Raw genomic sequence first — 18,263 nt, forward strand, 5'->3', positions numbered from 1 at the left:
AGTGATGTTAATGTTTTGACGAGTGATGTTAATGTTTTGACGAGTGATGTTAATGTTTTGACGAGTGATGTTAATGTTTTGACGATGTTGGATAAATTAGATTCGTTTTGACGAGCGATGTTGGTTATGTTTTGAACGAACGATGCTGCATAAGTTGGATATGTTTTGGACGAGCTATGTTTTTGTTGGATATGTTTTGATCAGAGATGTTTTTGTTGGATATGTTTTGATCAGAAATGTTTTTGTTGGATGTGTGAAGGGGCAGTGAAAAAGAAAATATAGGGGCTAATGGCGTCCGTGGTCACCAAGTTGGGTCCCATTGTTATTCAGTGATCACCTTAGTGTATTTTTCTTCATCAGCTTCATTTTTATTGATTAGCTATGTGTGGTGACTTTTACTATCGCTGCAGTGTTTCAAATTTTCATGTTTCATCAATAGTAAAACAAAACGTTATCGATGAAAATTCTCTTAATTTTATTTTCATAATCCATGCATCAAAAAAAAAAAAAAAAGTTTAAAAACGCATTAATTAGTATATTTTATTGGTAATGTGTGTGAGAAAAATGCTCTGAGCTGCTGCTGCAGTTTTGAAGCAATTAAAGAAGTGAAAAACCATAGAGCGTAATGAGAACATATTAAACCCATTGTTCGAGAACCATTCAAACGATATCGAAAATTCCGAAAGTCATTGTTGCAGTCAAGCAAATATTTTTGTTTTTCGATTATTTCTGACATTGGTCAAGCTCTGACAACGTTTCAACGTAGCCTACCATTCATCTCAGGTACTGTTTGGTAAATATGCAGATATTTTAGTAATGTTATAATAACACTATTAAAAGAGAGCTAGTAAAGAAATGACTTTGAATTGCGGTATCTATTGCGAAAATATAATCATTGAACACATTGTTGAAAAAATATGGAAACTTCAGGTTTAGAAGATATTGTTGGATAATAAAGATATTGTTGGATAATAATTAAAGTTATTGTTGGATAATAATTAAAGTTATTGTTGGATAATAATTAAAGTTATTGTTGGATAATAATTAAAGTTATTGTTGGATAATAATTAAAGTTATTGTTAGTTTAATATTGTACATTGTTAATAATATGTATATTGGAATAAAGAGTTCAAAAGCCATTGTTGAATAAAATTGTAACATTAAGTTCAGAAGCCATTTCATTGTAAATAAATCAAGTTCGATCAGAAGTTACCGTTGAAAAAACAATGAAACTTCAAGTTCAGATGGTATTCATGACAGTTTTTGTTAAACAATGGCTTCTGGACTTGATGTTTCAATATTTTGTTCAACAAAATATTGCTTCTGTGTTTGATGTCACAATTTTTTTTAATGAATAGCTCCTGAACTCAATTTTTCCACATTTTGTTCAACAGTGCCATCTGAACTCGATGTTTCAAGATTTTTTCAACAATAGCTTCTATGTTTCGTTCAGTAATAGCTTCTGAGAGAGAGAACTCAATCTTTAAATAATATTTTCAATTACTTCTGAAGAAAATTTTCAAGTTTTCAAAATTTCCTACAACAATACCATCTGAACTCAAAGTTTCAATATTTGTTCAAAAGTGAATGGATCTCGTGTTCGAACCTCATGTAAAGTTTCAATAGTTCAGAAAAGTTTCAATACCGTTGAACAAAATATTGAGACATCATGTTCAGATGATATTGTTCAACAAAAACCGTTTCAAGTTGAGAAGCTATTGATCGAAAAATATTGACACTGTTTAAAACCGCTGTTGAACAAAATTGTTGTAAACGAAAAAAAATTATCATGGTGAAAATATAGTTACGCAATCAATACAAGATAAATACATCATAAGAAAAGTAAATTGTGATACAAAAAACAAGATAATTGCTATACGAATTCTTACAAAATTTTGAGACCAGAAGTTTATAATAAAAGAATAATTTTTTTATTTGAAAACAAAAAGAGTGTTAAATATGAAAACTTTGAAATAAGATAAAATTTACAGCTGGAATTTTTGTCAGAAAAAAAGAAAGAAATTTAACGATAACACAAAACGATGATTCAAAACGATCTTTCATCAATTTTGCAATCAACTAGATACGCTCACTGCAATGAAAAATTTTTCAGTGTTTTTACATCAGAAAATTATCTGTTTTTTTAATGTACCTATATCCCGGAAACGTTTGATTTTCCAAATTAGGGAGATAATGGTTTTTTACATGTTTCAATCTCGGATATGTCATACTAAGTCCTTATGGAAATTGCCCTAACACTCTAACTTTAATCATTACCCCAACGCATTCCATATTATTTTTGAGTGTCTATTGTTTCATTTACAGAGATCTGTCCTGTTGAAAAATCATGTATTTTCCGCAATCTCAACAGACAAAACTTAATTTTTGAAATTTCTTGCCTCTCTGAATATCAAAATCGGAAAACTTTTTTTTTAATGATGTTTGTGAAGTTCCTGAATCTTTTAAATTGAAGTGTGTGTGTTCTGTGTCCTAAAGGAGTTGCATACTAATGATTTGTAATCTATTACTAGTATATTTTATCTTTGTATGCTAGCCTTGCATGGGTCTGGTCCCATACCCAAATAAATTATTATTATTATAACTTTAAAATAATTCTTCACTGACAATTTCTTAACAATTGTGTAACTATTACGAAAATTCTATGGAAAAAATATTCAAAGCATTAAAAAATTTCCAAAAAATTAAATTTCTTAATTATTTTATTTTATTTTTGTTGTCCTGAATATCTTTGTGTATAACATAACATTTATTTCCATTCAAAAATTTTCAAAAAAACATTAGAATACATTGAATTAGAAGCGCAAACGTACTATTGGTTCCCGACTGGTTATTTTGTACAACCCTTTTTTCCAGACTCGACCTTGGCATTAATTTCGCTCATTGTTGGTGACCTTCTCCGCCGCTGAAAAGTTTCCATCGTATTGTTGAATTTTTCCCACGGACAAGAATGCTGTATCAAGTGATGGATTTTCGAAATCGCCAAGTTTGGCTTGAAATTATCGCCCACGCTTGTTTTTTTTTTTTCTTTTTTGTAAAATAAGAGAGAAGCGAATCTTTCCTGCTCCTCTTCCTCCAGGTGTGAAAGGAAAACAGTTCAACCGAACGTCAACAGGGCCGTTGTCACAATCACTGTGTGACACACGATTCCCCCTCCTGCTCACAAAAATTTAAAATAATTTAAGAAATGAAAATTGAAATAATCATAATTTTAAGTTCCGAATCATGACACCTTTTAGTGTCGTGCAACCACTTTCCAAATCAGATGGCAATGGTACAGACAGACGGGCACATGTGGACGTCACAGCTGCTGACGGTGAGTGACACTTTTTACCTGTGAAATTTAGTTAGTCAGGAAAAAAAAATGTTTGAAATTTTTTCTCGCAAAATTTAAATTTTTAATTTAATTTTCAAGTTTAAAACTATATAATTGTAATATTTGATACTAATACCGAGCTTGAAATATTGATAAAAAAATTAATTTTTTCTGTAAATTAGAATAATTAATCTCGAAATCAAAACATTCTATTTGATTGTTCATCATTCATTACGATTAACATTCTTTTAAAAAGATTTTATTCACCGGATACCTGACATGCAATGAATTATTTGTGTAGTAAAAGTAGGGGATATTTCATTACAGTAACAGTAAATAGTAACTACCGCGGATCATAAGTTCATCTGATTTCACTGAATGATTATTCAGTATAATATATGGGTTGTTTCTACAATAGTGTTCAAAAGGTGTATAAATTCCACATTCATTTTACAATTGAAGTAAAATATGAAAAATGAGTTGGTAAGGAAAGCGAAATCGATCTGTGAGAGTTGAGTTTTCAAAAAAAGAAAAAAAAATTACTTGTCAGAAAATGCAAAAACTAAAAACTTGCAGTATATGGCATTATATCTATTATGACATTATCTCCCGAATATATCTATTGGTACATAAATTCTACGGTTCATTTTAAAATTTATAAAAATGTTCAAAAAAATTCATAAAAATATGATCAGCTAAGAAAGTAGAATGGTTCTCACAGGGATAGTTGAACTCTGAAAAAATGATAATGAGAAAATACAGAAGTTAACATTTTTATACGGCCCCAATATATCGTGGGACATACGGTATTCAAGTTCTACGGGTCATTTTAAAAATTCAAGAAAAATTTAAAATATGATCAGCTGAGAAAGCATAATTGTTCTGTGACAATTTTCAAAAAATGATTGTAAGAAATTAAAAAAATAAATTTTTTTTATGAGGAAATATATATTTTCATACTTCAATATATTGAAAGGTACATGAATAAGATTAAAGTAAATTATGAAAAATTATCAGCAAAGAAAACAGAATTCTCAAAAAATGATTGAGAAAATACGAAAATCAAAATTTTGTACACGACTCCACTACATCGAAAATTCTACGGTTTATTTTAAAAATACAAGAAAAATGTAAAATATAATTAACTAAGAAAGGCATAATCATTCTTTGATGGTTGAATTCTGAAAAAAAGAAGAAAAAACACAAAAACTAAGATTTGTATCCGGTCCCTAGTTGAAATTTGTTTGATTTTTTCTATTATCTGAAAAATAATTAACCACGGAACAATTGAACAGTAATTCTTTGAGATATTGGTGATTGAAATTATCCATTTTTGTCACTTATTTTTTACATGCTAGACTAAAAGAATTGCAGAAAAAGTGGCAGAAATTTCAATTTCTAATTATGAAAAAAATGCGAAGAATTTCAATCGTTGATATCTTATCTATCCATTCAATAGTTTAATCTGAAAAAAAAATTGCTCACATCGGCATTTCGATGATCAATATATCGACGATTTGTCATCAAAATTTCAGTGAATTTACACTTTTTGAAAATTAGATCATTTCTTCCGGAGAGGTGCAAATTTTACTTATTGAAAATTTTCTGATACAGGATGCACGATAATTTTATTTATTTCTTGAATTTCTAATTATTGCCATTTTTATGAAATTGAACAATCGGAGTTTTCCCGTTTTTGCTGATAATTTTTCATATTTTATTTGATCATTTTAATGAACCTTACAATTTTCATTTTTCACGGACATATTTTGTAAAACATTCTGCACATTAATGTGAAACAATGAACGTGAAATTTTAAACAAGAACATATGTTTTCGCTGAGTTGTGTCTTAATCGGTGTGCTCTCCACATCCAGCAACTACTAAACCACACATGAACCTCGTCCATATTCCTGTGCGGAATTTCTAACGAACTGGTACATGTGATGTGCGTGAACGTATAGTGAACCTTCCGTGAAGTTTGTTTCAGTGCAATACTTGTTATGTGTAGCGGCGCCATCTGCCACCAGTGCCGCCACGACCGCGCTCTCCGGGGCAATGAGCTGAAATCACGTAAGCGACAGAGCCTGGTCGTGATTGGTCTGTTCTGCCATCAGTTTTTCTAACTATGAGTGAAGTTTAATTATTGAATAATTGTGTCGTTGTAGGCCTGTTGCTCACTGTGGCGAGACTTTTTTTTTAACGGGAGATCGGTCCGCATTTGCGCTTCGAAATTGGGAACCAAATATATCCAGCAACTAGGCATCCCAGGTTGGGAACTTTGACGGGCCTATCAACTAGGCATTTACAGTGTGAAAAAACAAAAAACGGTAAGTATCGTCTCGGGCCGAAGTCCTGTTAGCCCCGCTCTTACGTTGGCCGTGGACTGCTGCGGGGACCGAGTCCAAGTCCCAGAGTTGAAAAGAGCTCCCAAAATTATTGCATTTTTATCAATTTTAAATATTTCGTTAATATTGTTTTGTTACCGGAGATTTGATTAGATGTTTCGACAAAAGACGTAAGGGGACCAAACATTTTTGTGGGGGGGACCCCTGAACTCTTCAAGATGTGCCCGTGCTCCCTTACGGAATTAAAACGGAAAAATAATTTCAATATTTAAATTATTTTCGTAGCTATAGAATCGTATTTATTTGATTAATAAAATAAATGCGCATTTATGACTTGGATTTAATTTTCGTTAAAACTCTCTCGGGACAAAATTCATTATTGGACTTTTATCTAATTATTGAACTGAACTTTTAAAATGAAATTAATTAGGCTGATCAATGAAATGACGTCATGGCCAATGTGCAGACTTCTGACATTGGCCATAACACATACATAACAGAAAAAACTATTCATTCATTCATTTCCAGACATCAAAAATTGAACAATACCGAATAATGAGCTTGTGAGTTTCCTGTAATTGAAAAAAAAATTATATAAATGAAATGAATTTTATATTAAAATCATAAAAATAGTTTTTCTCATGAATATGTGAATTGCCACGCAATGAATCATCTTTTTAAGTAGCAATAAATAATTGAATGCAAAAATAATTAATTATAAAAATTTTAATACTGATGCTAGAAATTTATAGTTTCATTCACTAAATTTGCAATATCATTATTATTGATCATTTCGTAGCAAATAATAATAAGTAAGTTCTAATAATAAGTAAGGTAAGTTCGAAGGAGCGGCATATTCGAGGAATGAGTTACTATGAAAATTAGTAGAAAATGGGAGAAGGGTGACAAAGTTTGTATGGACCGCACAGGAATGTCCCCCCCCCCCCCCCACATCCTACAGTAGCGCCTCTAGGTGATAGTCATTTGTGGTCCCCCAATGTAATAAATTCATAGTGTGGAAAAAAAAATGATAGGAATCCCCTCCCGGGCACCCGAGCTGGGGCTCTGTTACCCTTGGGGGAAGCGATGCCCAAAAGTGATAAAACCATAAATTCGCCTCCATCTAGAGAGTGAAGGACCAGGTCAGTAAGCGACGAGAAAGAGTGACCTAAAAAGTTTGCCAGCATGTGAGTGACCAAAACAGTATGCGAGCATGCGAGTGTCTAAAAGGGTTACTTATAGCATGTGCAAGTACCTTATTGCCCAAAGGTGTGCAAGCATGTGAATGAAAAAAGAGGGGTCTAGAAAGCAAGGGACCATGCCAGTGAGTGACAAAAAGAACAGTCACTTAGAGCGTGTGCACGCATCTGAGTGACCAAAACAGTGCACAAGCATGGAAATGATCAAAAAAGGAAACTAGACAGCAAGGGACCAGATCAGTGAGCTACCAAATAAATGATCTAGACTCTAGATTCTAGAGCGTATGGAAGCATCTAAAGCAGTGTGCAAGTATCTGAGTGCACGAAAACAGTGTGCAAGCATGTGAACAAACAAAAGAAGGTCTTGGAGAGCGAGAGACTTGATCAGTGAGCCACCAATGACCTTGAGATTCGCGAACACGTGAATTACAAAAATAGTGACCTATAGAGTAAAGAACCGGGTCAGTGAGCGAACAAAAGAGCTACCTAGAGCATGTCTACGCATATGAATGATCAAAAGAATGACGTAGAGAGCAAGAGACTATTTCGCAGAGTGACGAGAATAGTCCCCACCCACACCCCCAGAGCGTGAGCAAGCATGTGAATGACCAAAAAAAGTGATCCAGAGACCATGGAACTATGTCAGCGAGCGACTAAAAAAGTGACTTAGAGCGTCTGGAAGCACAGGCTTGACAGGGTGCAAGCATGCGAATTAACAAAAGAGTGATCTTTGATAGCGAGAAACCGGTTCAAGGAGTTATCTAGAACATATGCAGTCATGTGAATAACCTAACGAGAGACTTAGACAGAGGCTTATTTACAGACCGGGGGCTGAGCCAATAGCTCCCAAAGAAGAGGGGTCCCCTCTTCTTTAGGGGGCTGTTAGCCGAGTGTGCTGTAGCCCAGGGTGCTAAGTTCGAGGGAATGTGTGATCAGAAAAATTATAGAAACATAAAATCCATAATACCACCAACCGTAAATCCGCCTCTGATAATAATGGCGAATATTTAAATAATTGTTGCGTCCAATAATAATGAAAACAAATAATTTTCAGTTATATTGAGCCCATGAGTATAATTTTTTTGGCTTGTTTTGGGACTTTATCGTGAATCATTTTTCACAAAAATACTATCGTAAAATTGATTTTTGGGATGAACAAAAATTTTTTCGACGAGGAATAATTCTCACATTTTGACATAATGAACTGTAAGAGACAGAGGCTAGAAGAATAATTATTGGAAAACGGCTGAAGAGATTATTCATTCCTAAGATAATAATCTGGTGCGTGCACAGGTGGCACATTTCTCAGCGTATGATTCCGCTGAGTTGTCTGAACTTTGATTGCACGTGTGCGTAATAACAAATTGTTTTCGGACCAGTCAAATTATTTATTAATAATGATAATATGTCTGGAAATAACTACATCCATTTATTTGAACACATCCGAATTTTTATTCAGCTTAAACTAATTTGTTCTATACTTTAACGTTTTTAACTTTTGTACCAAACTATCAATACTTTACTATAATATATTATTAAAATATTATCGTTAGGGGGCATGTGTAATTTTTTTTTATTTACGAAATAGATTCAGTAAATGCAAATTTTGCCATTTTTGATGAATAAATGCAAAAATTTCATTTTTACCAACATTTACAAATACAAATGCAACGCCACAACAGGCAAAATGGCCAACGAGGTGTCTGAGAAAAAGATGACCATAACAAATATGGATGTCATATATTTCAAAAATACAGCACAACCCAATTAAAAACACAATTACAATTACGTTTTCCTGGAAATCTTGATAATTTACACTTTTTGAAGACAAAATAAACAGTTATTTTGCTGAGTACTTAAATTCTAGAACTTTCAACTAAGAGTTCAGTGCTTTAATACTTGACCTCTCAATTAAATTATAAACACAAGTTGTGCTGTTAGTTTAGTGCATTTTTGTGAATTGATACAAAATTTCTTTCATTCCGAAAATATTTTTCCGGATGAATGCGAAATTTCCGATTTTTAAAAATATTTTTGTGGATGAATATTCTTGATTTAAAAAAATATTTTTGCGCGTGAAAGCAAGTTTTTTTTTGATTTGATAAAATAGTATTGCTGAAGAATGCAAAATGTTTGATTTGAAATATTAAATTTAAACGGATTAAATGCGAAATGTTCGGTTAGAGTAATATTTTTTTCAGACTAATGCAAAATTTTGATAAAAAATGTTTTCGTGTGAATAAATGCAAAATTTTCGATTTGGAATTTTTTTTTTTGCGAAATTTGGATTTTTTATTTGCAAAGTTTACGTATCTCTAACTATCGTTACTAGAACATTTCAGCAGAAAGACGTATTGTCATTCATAACGAGTCAAATATTATAGTAATTTATAGTACTTTATTTAGTAAATTAGCAATTTGCAGGTTTTCTTATCTATTTCAATTAATGTTAGGGGTGTGCAAACTTATGAATGGAAATTTGTGCAAAAGCAAAGAAAAATATACAGGATATTTTACATAGTGTCCAAGGATAATAAAATACTAACGGCTAATTTTAAAATTAAAATATGAAAAATTATTAGCAAAAAAGAAATTCATCTACAACAGTGGTACCTATGTGATTGTACATTGTTAAAAGTTTTTATATGGGTCCCCAAAAACGATAAAAAAATGTCGATTGGTGAAGTTTACGCTTTTCTTTATTTCACTGCAAGAAATTTACCTGATTAAAATTTGGGCGAAATTTTTTCCGTAACAATTGTACAAAAATTTGTCGATGGAGGGTTGAGAAATCAAGTGGTGTAAGTCCAGATTTGGTTGATGTGTACTCGGTCACATAAAATAATTAAGAACTTTGATACTCACTTAGAAATGTCTTCACTTGTCGGCTAAAGTTGGTTTTCTGTGGTTCCCAACTTCAAGGCGCAAATGCGAGCCGATCTCCCCATTAAAAAGTCTCGCCACAGAGAGCAACAGTCTTACAACGATAAATCATTCAATCATAACACTTCACTCATAGTTAGAAAAACTAGTGGCAGATGGCAGCACTACACATAACAAGCATTACAGAGAAAGCACAAAACTTCACGTCAGGTTTCACTACACGTACACGCACATTCCCGCATGTACCGATTCATTGGGGGGTTCCGCGGGGGGTGGGCGGGGTGCATGTGTGGTGTAGTAGTAGTAGGTAGGGCCTCCAAAAAATGGCTCGGGGATCCATGATGTTCTTAAGTCAGCAACCTCGTTGGGCAATTTGCCTGTTGTGGCGTTGTATTTGTATTTGTATAAATGAATTGATGTGAGCGCAAGCTGACAAAATAGCCTAATTAAATGGCCTAAATATATAATACAGATTGCATCAACATAATTTTCTTCACACGATAATTGCTAGTAATTTCAAATGCAAATTTCTTTTTGTATTGAAAATTTTTTTCAACGTGACTTACACCACTTGAATTCTCAAGAGATCACTCGAAATTCTCTCTCTTGACGTTTGACATTTTTTGCGTCTTTCCCAAGTCTTAATTGATTCTTAAGTCTCTATGATTCTTAAGACTCAATTATTTTCAGCGTGTAAAAAACGGCAAAAATCAAGAAATGTTGAATAAATAAATTTAGGAGGTAGCAGCACTGTTACAGATTATTTCACGCCATATATTCGCAGATTAATTTCTAATTTCAAAATTATCTTTAATACAGTCGGTCCAGCTTAATCTGACAACGGATACTCCGCTTGAACGGATGAAAGCCTCTGGCACCAAAATTTCTCCCAGAGAAAATGTTAAAGTTCCCCGCTTAGTATTATAATTTCAACTTTTCCCGGTTAATCGAATATTACAGCTTCACACTTCAACTGTTAATACATATCAATTATACACATAATGTTTTTATTGAATGAAACATATGTTGATTTAACAGAAAATATGTTGCTAAGTTAAGGTTAACAAAAAACATTTGAGAGTAGGTATTGGTCTCTAAGTATTCAAGTTCTCTTCAATACGTGCATTTAATTATTTTATTTTTGTTCTCTTGGTAGCCAATAGAGGACGTTAACTTTCTGATGTCTGATTTATTCAGCAAGCTTTATTAATATTGGTCCTTCATCAGTTTCAGAGTATACAATTAACTATACTAAAGTTGTGAAATGGCAATTGAATTATTCTCCTCTTAATTGGATATTGTGTGCTGGAATCTGTGATATCCGAATAAGCGGGGCCGACTGTATTTCCTTTCGGACACGTATATATTTCGCACACAATATTTCCCTTCGGATTATTTGTGTGGAACATTATTTATATTTATTATGTGCATTAATTATATTGTCTACGAATTTAGGTACATTTTTATAGAATTCAATATACATAAATAATATATATGCTGTATGTATATTAATTTTGTCGGAGTAATGAAAAGACATCATATTGGAAAATAATAAAGTTTCAATAGTTAATTGAATGTACACAAAAACGTACCGAATGCTCCAATATCAAAGATCAAACTCAAATACTATTTTGGCAAACAAAAAAGAAGTATTTCCTTGATTTCATGCAAAAAAAACGGCTGGTCAGAGGTGAGTTCGAACCTTGTACTGTTTTAAATGATCTTCACAAGTCATTATATTGGATGGAAAGTAACATGTGGGATAAATAGGAAAAAAATGAGCCTCATCGTATAACGATCGTTATAATGGAACGTCCACAATAACGAGCCTCAACTGTACTATTAAATCGTACACACAATTCGTAAGCATTCCTCTGAATGAATTGGTGAATGCTGAAAAGTGACGTGTGCATAATGTCAAGATTATTGTTGAAGATCATGTAGTTTGTGTTTTAGGAAGTGCTGGTATCTCTCCAACATTAGAGCAACAAGTCAACGGTCAATAAATAGCCTGTACGTAATATACGTGAAGTTTATCTGGACATCATTTATCCAGCTATATTCAAAGCTTTGAATGGATGAGCAAGAGCCACCCGAGTAAGCATTAAGGCTCTATCCTTATTTCCCATGTCTTACAGCACAGGATGTTCTATGAAGATTCATTATTATCCATTAAAAGGAATTCCGAACGTGATTTTTCCAGCGAATCCCAAAATGCACCTAACTTGCTTTATCTTTCCCTTCTGTACCGGAACACCTATTTATACATCAATAGCCATACCATGGCATCTATAATCTGTTTTATCCTCGAGCCGAGAATAGAACAGCATTGTCTATAATAGACTTTCATCGGAAGCAGATTACTACTCTCCTATTCATCGCCAAATATCTTATACACACGTGGAAGTACATAAATAAGATCAAGAAACTATATGCATTACGTAGCTGCTTGAAAAAATAATAATAACAAAATTCCGATTAAACAATTTTGAAGATTATTATGAGACGATGTTCACGTTTATCGAATACATTCTAAAAATATTCCCTTAGCTCATTAATAAGATGGAAGAAATAGATTTTTAAACCAATTAACTCTTGTAAATCGCTCTAGCGAACATCATCGAAATTTTCTTTTTTATCAGATGTGAACGTAATCTTTTTGATCGTATCTTTAAAAGGCTTCAGCTTTTCTTGCAGTAAAATTAGTAACAATAACTGAAAAGTATTTTCTTACGTATAAAAAGAAAAATATGTTCTTTATTCTAAACAATATTGATTGAGATTGGATTCAACAGACCTATTTGATTAAAATTTTCCGTAAACTTAATCCGGAATTATTAAAAACAAATCTTATTTTTGGGGAAGATATTTTCAAAAGCCAAATGTATTGCGTTGCGTGGGTTTTAATCGAAATATTTCGAATATTTCCTAGAGCAAAGCGTACAAAAATTTCTATATTTAGCTGTTGGATAAAAATGACATTCATATAGGATAGCGCGTGCATTGGATAGTTTACTGAAAATGGAAAAAATAATACTTTTAGTATAACGGGAATAGCGTATCATTTCATAAAAGATTAAATAATTAATTCCATTCCTATACTTTAACAAAACAAAATGGCTTACGCCAAATTCAACACTTTCTTATAATCTGTTCTATCTTCGAGCCCAGAGTAGAAGATCACTATCTATAATGTATTTGAGTCTAATGCAGATAAATACTTTTCTCGTAATCACTAAATATCTTTTACGCACGAAAGCGCGTGAATAAGATTAGAAATTATGCATTACGTAGCTGAAAAAAAAAGTCTAAACATTAACAACTCTTCGATTAAACAAATTTGAAGATTATTACGCGATGACGTTCACGTTATCGAATCCATTCTAAAAATGCTTCTTGGTTCATTAATAAGATGAAAGGAATAGATTGTTAAACCAATTAATGTTTGCAAATCGCTCGAATATAATCGAATTTTTTAATATGTAAATGCAATATTTTCGATTAGCGTCTTGAAAGGCTTCAGAATTTCTCGCAGTGAAATTAATGAAAATAATTATAAAAAAGTAAAAGTTTTCAATTGAAAACTACGTATCAAATATATGTAATTACGATCCTATTCATCGATTCTGCAACCTATACAATTGTCGAAACACTTGGATGTTTTTCATACTCCTTTAAAGAATTTTAGAAATCACGTTTTCGAACTTCGAAAATTTTATGCTTTCAGTTTTATATACAGGGTGGAGAAAAAGTCTGTAGAAACTAAAAATGATAACCGAAGCAAAAAACGGTTTGCCGGGTTAACATCGCTAGGTCAAAGAATTTTTTTTAAGACAGGAAAAAAAAAGAAAAACTCAAAAACAGCCGATAGGTGGCAATGACGCACACAAGTCAAAGAAAAGATACGCAAATAACGTCCATCCAATCTGTCGGAACTGAAAGATGCGATCCGCCTAGAGTTGCCATGCCCAGACCAGACCAGCATCAGACTTTACCCCCCCCCCCATGCCCAGCCCAGAGAGCCTATTGTGAGATTAAAAACGGGCCAGGTTGGCCTATGAAGAATAGAAAAGAAGAGACTGTGTTTTGAAGGTCAATATGTTTATGCATGTTTGTGCTGTGAATAAGAGAAAGAATTTGTCAAGTCCGGGTATAAGGTCATGGCCTTCAAGATTTATGCCTGGTAAAAGTCCATATATATATATCAGGTGTTAAATAGGCGCCAAGTTATAGATAAATATTTACAAGTTTTATTTACAGGTTTCCCCAAGGAAGGTGAAATATTTATTTTGGCCTTGTATACACCTTTTTTCTGGATGTTCTTGGTGTAGGTCTTTCTCATTGTAGTCAATAATTTCTCTCATATGAGCATAATCAGACTCACTCATTCGGTTAAATTGACCTCTATTTCTTAATATATTAAAAGATGTGTAAAATTTTTAAATCATTTCGGGTATTTTTATTCCGGATAAAGTAAGGTGCGTTAACAAATCTTCTTAGTATTTTGTTTTGTCCAGCTTGTAAGTATTTGATATTTTGTTTACATGCGTGAGCCGACACTAGGGAGGCATATAAGAGAGTGTGGGTCTAAGAATAGATTTGAAATAAAGAATTTTATTCTTTAAAGAAAGTTTTGTGTGCTTGAGGAAAATGTTATCTTATTGAGAGCTCCCATGACGTATACATCCCGATCTGCTGCACTCTGCCGTTGCTGGATTTGTGACTCGCCTGCAATGTGTTACCCATCCGTGGTGGTGGTGGTCATGTGAAACACATGCTGCTGTAATAAACGATTTGGAGGCATTCTGTTCCTTATTTGAGTATCGTTTCTTTGAATTGTGTAGGTCAGCGCCACCTATCGGCTGTTTTTTGAATTACTTTTTTTCCTAGCTATACTAACCCTGCAAGCCGTTTTCTATTTCAAAAAATTATTTATTTCAAATTTTATTCATTCATTCATTTTATTTTTTGCATTTTTTCAATCAATTTTATCTTCATTTTACCGATTCTTATTTTAGTTCATCGGATAGTACACGGTTTTTATTTGACTATTTCATTTAATTTCCTGCGTATTTAGTTCTCTTATTCGTTTTCTTTTGTATGTGTGTACATTGTCTTATATTTTTATTTGTTTTTCCTCCAACTGTAACTGGATAATCTGTTGGAGTCATGATGAATAAACAAATAAAAGTATACTTTCTTACGTGAAAGACAATATTGATCGATAATGGCTTCAACAGACCACTTCATTAAAATTTTCCGTCGACTTAATCCGGTATAATTAAAAACAAATCTTACTTTTGAGGAGAACATTTTAAAAAGTCACAAGCATGTTCCGTGCGTGGGTTTTAATCGAAACATTTCGAATATTTCCTGAAAAGAAATAAGATTGTTTCTATATTATTATTAGCCGTGGGATAAAAATAACATTCTTATTTTACTAGAGGCTATCGCGTACATCGGATAGTTTATTGAGAATGAAGAAAAAGAATGTGACTTTTAATAACGAGAATAGAGTGGTTTCATTCCGTAAAAGATTGAAGAAAAAAATTTTATTCTTATTTCTACTTTTTTTTTGCAAAGAATGAAAAAAAAAATCGTTTTACGTCAAATCTCACATATCTTATTTCTTCCACCAGATGTTTAGGATAGCTTCGGATTTCCAAAGATGACGCTGTATTCAATAGATAAGTGAGAGGCAAATAATAATAATAATAATAAAAGCATGCAGTTTTATAACCGATTTTTCGTACATAAATTCGAGAGACATTGATAGAGATAATAAATTGTGAGAGAGATATTACTAGACTTGTGATAATATTACATTCATTGAAAAGAGTTATCTGTCTATGATGAATTTCAGATATTGACTGAAGTATACACCTTATGGTGTATGTGTGTGTGTGAGTAGATTTTCCACCATTCTCGCACCACAGTCATTTTATGCCCGTGAAAGCTAAATTAGATTGGGACTTGAAGTTTGAAACTACTACTATTAAACCAGACATGCACCTCGTCCATATTTCTCCGTGGAATCTCTAACGAATTGGTATATGTTGGAATGTGTGTGTATGTATAGTGAACCTTCTGTGAAGTTAGTCTCTATGTGTAGTGCACTGCCATTTGCAATCAATTTTTTAAACTGAGTTTTTTTCTCAACTTGAAGCGAGTGAAGTGTAAGGAATGATTGTAACGTTGTTGGCCTGCTTCTCTCTGCAGAGAGACTTTTTAGCGGAGAGATCGGCTCGCATTCCTGCCTCGAAGTTGGGAACCGCAGAAAACAAACTTCAGCCGACCATCACTGCGGCGACGGTGGGGTCTGAACCCGGATCCTTGTGATGCGAGTAAAGAGTTTGAAACAGATTTTACTACTGGTTAGTGGCCATTCAAGTATTACGTAAGCAGATTTTCAGCCATTTTTGACCCCTCCCGCCCTTGTCAGCAAAACAGTGACCCCCCCCCCCCCGGTGTCAGCAAATTTTCGTCAGCAGCTTAGAATATTTCATATCTTCAAAAAAGGGTGGTTGATGACGTAAGCAACTTTCAAACCCCCCTCCCCCCTTGTCATCAAAATTCAGCAAATCCGAAACCCCCTCCCCCCCTCGATGCTGACGTAATACTTGAATGACCCCTTACAGGAAGAAATCTGTCTCTGTAATTTTAGGCTGTGCATAATATAATCATCAATGGTCTCGATAAAGAAAGTTTGATTAAATTGCACTACATTTATCACTTTTATCGGTGATTATGCGTAATTCCCAAATAAAGCTGGAAAGTCTGATAAAAATGAGGAAAAATTATAACCTTTCATTAAACCAATTAATTATTTTTACCCGTGCATGATACGTGCACTGCAAATATTTTTCAATAAAATTAAATTAAAATAGGTGTGAAGAAGAAAAAAACGTTGATAACAACATTGTAACAGTTATGTTAGCATTCTTCATACGTATCAACATGTGCAAATAAAATATTAACATGACCGTTCGGAATCAGCATTCTGGTCTATAGTTACGTTCAGTTAATCAAGTAATTAATTGACGGATTATCATATCTAACAAGATGAGCTTGAGAATATACATAATCACCGTTGAATATGATAAATTCTCGATTTATGAACATAAATTCACACCCTAGAGTTTGCCTGATTTTACCGACCGCTATCGAGAGTGTCCGCTAATGGGAAGTAAAATACATTAAAGCCCCATTCCACGGGACCGGGGATCATATAAATGTCCGTTAACGGGGAGTTTGAAATATGTCTATAAATTTTTACTACGACGATTGTAACTTTCGGAAAGAGAGAAAATTCAACTGTCTTCGCGGGAATCGACCCCACGCCCTAAACCACTGGACTACAAAAAGGCAACGAATCTCTTAATCTTTCCTTGGAAAATTTTCTTTTTCCAAAAAAATCGTCCGCAACAGCTAGTTGCTAAAAACCTTCGTATGGGAGCGGAGAGTGACGTCAATCTTGCATAAGTCGCCATCTGGTGACAACGTCAGCAGTTGTGAGCTTGGCCAGAGTCAGGTCCGGCCGTCCATGTATGGTCCCTTTCAGTGTACGCGAGCTCCAAGATTGTGAGACTCGTCGCCTTTATAGTCTAGTGCGTTCATCCAGAAAGTGAAAGGACGTGGGTTCGATTCCCCGCAAAGGCAGTTGAATTTTCTCTCTTTCCAAAAAATTCATCTTCGCATCAGCCAGTTGTTAAAAACCTTCTTATAACTTGTTTGGTTTCATATATTTTTGGACTCGCAAACCTTTTTTTCGACGTGAACAAGTCTTTTAGATCAATAGTTCTCAAAATTTCGAAGTCCGCGGCCCGGTTGATATCTTTTTGTGTGAGTGTCAGGCTCGGTTGTACACACGACAAATGGAAAATGAAACAGTAATTCATTCATGGCCCGGTTTGACTGATTGCAGGGCCCGGTACCGGGCCGCGGACCGGTGGTTGAGAAACACTGTGTTAGATCATCTGATGATACTGGGTGCATTCGCAAAAAGTTGAGTAACGAAACGCTTTAAACGCTCATATAAAAAAAAATGCTCACCAAAAAATCTCCCCTCCGTGAGGAAAAAACGATCACAAACCGCATTCAAATACACCAATTTCTTCAATTTAATTGAATTTTGAATGCTTTTTCGAATTGTACGTTTATTCTCAAACTCAGAATGAATGGACTCCGAAAAATCGTCCGAATTGGCATTTCTTAAACCGATGGCATCTTTTCTTCGCGTTCATTTTATTGATTGAGAACGTTTCAGTGAATCCAGTTGGTATTTAACGCGATGGTGATCATAATTAGATGAACAGGACCTGTGCGCCCAAATCCCATTTACTATCAATCGCCTCACGTAGATCTCCACTGAACTAGAACGTGATAGATTACCAGGAGGCTTTTTGCATGACATTTCATTGAGATTTCGCAGCGATGAAAGACGCCCACGTCTCACTCCAACGCGTAATCAACTGGGATTTACCGTAGTGTTTAGATGTAT

The 18,263-nt window shown here is 33.8% G+C and overlaps 1 protein-coding gene across 1 annotated transcript in view; it reads left to right on the forward strand.

Moving 5' to 3' along the window:
- The first annotated feature begins 3,022 nt into the window (after positions 1–3,022).
- The window catches only part of LOC149087874 (synaptotagmin-15-like), a 32,527-nt gene continuing 17,286 nt past the window's right edge, over positions 3,023–18,263 (forward strand). Inside the window, exon 1 of the mRNA XM_089242226.1 lies at positions 3,023–3,334. Within this exon, the coding sequence (XP_089098352.1) occupies positions 3,244–3,334 (91 nt within the window). The 5' untranslated portion in view covers positions 3,023–3,243. The remainder of the gene's footprint in view (positions 3,335–18,263) is intronic.

Source organism: Pholcus phalangioides, unplaced genomic scaffold, assembly GCF_987345545.1.
Source record: "Pholcus phalangioides strain wild (caught in Gottingen) unplaced genomic scaffold, Ppha-v1.0 ptg000003l_1, whole genome shotgun sequence".
NCBI lineage: Eukaryota > Metazoa > Arthropoda > Arachnida > Araneae > Pholcidae > Pholcus > Pholcus phalangioides.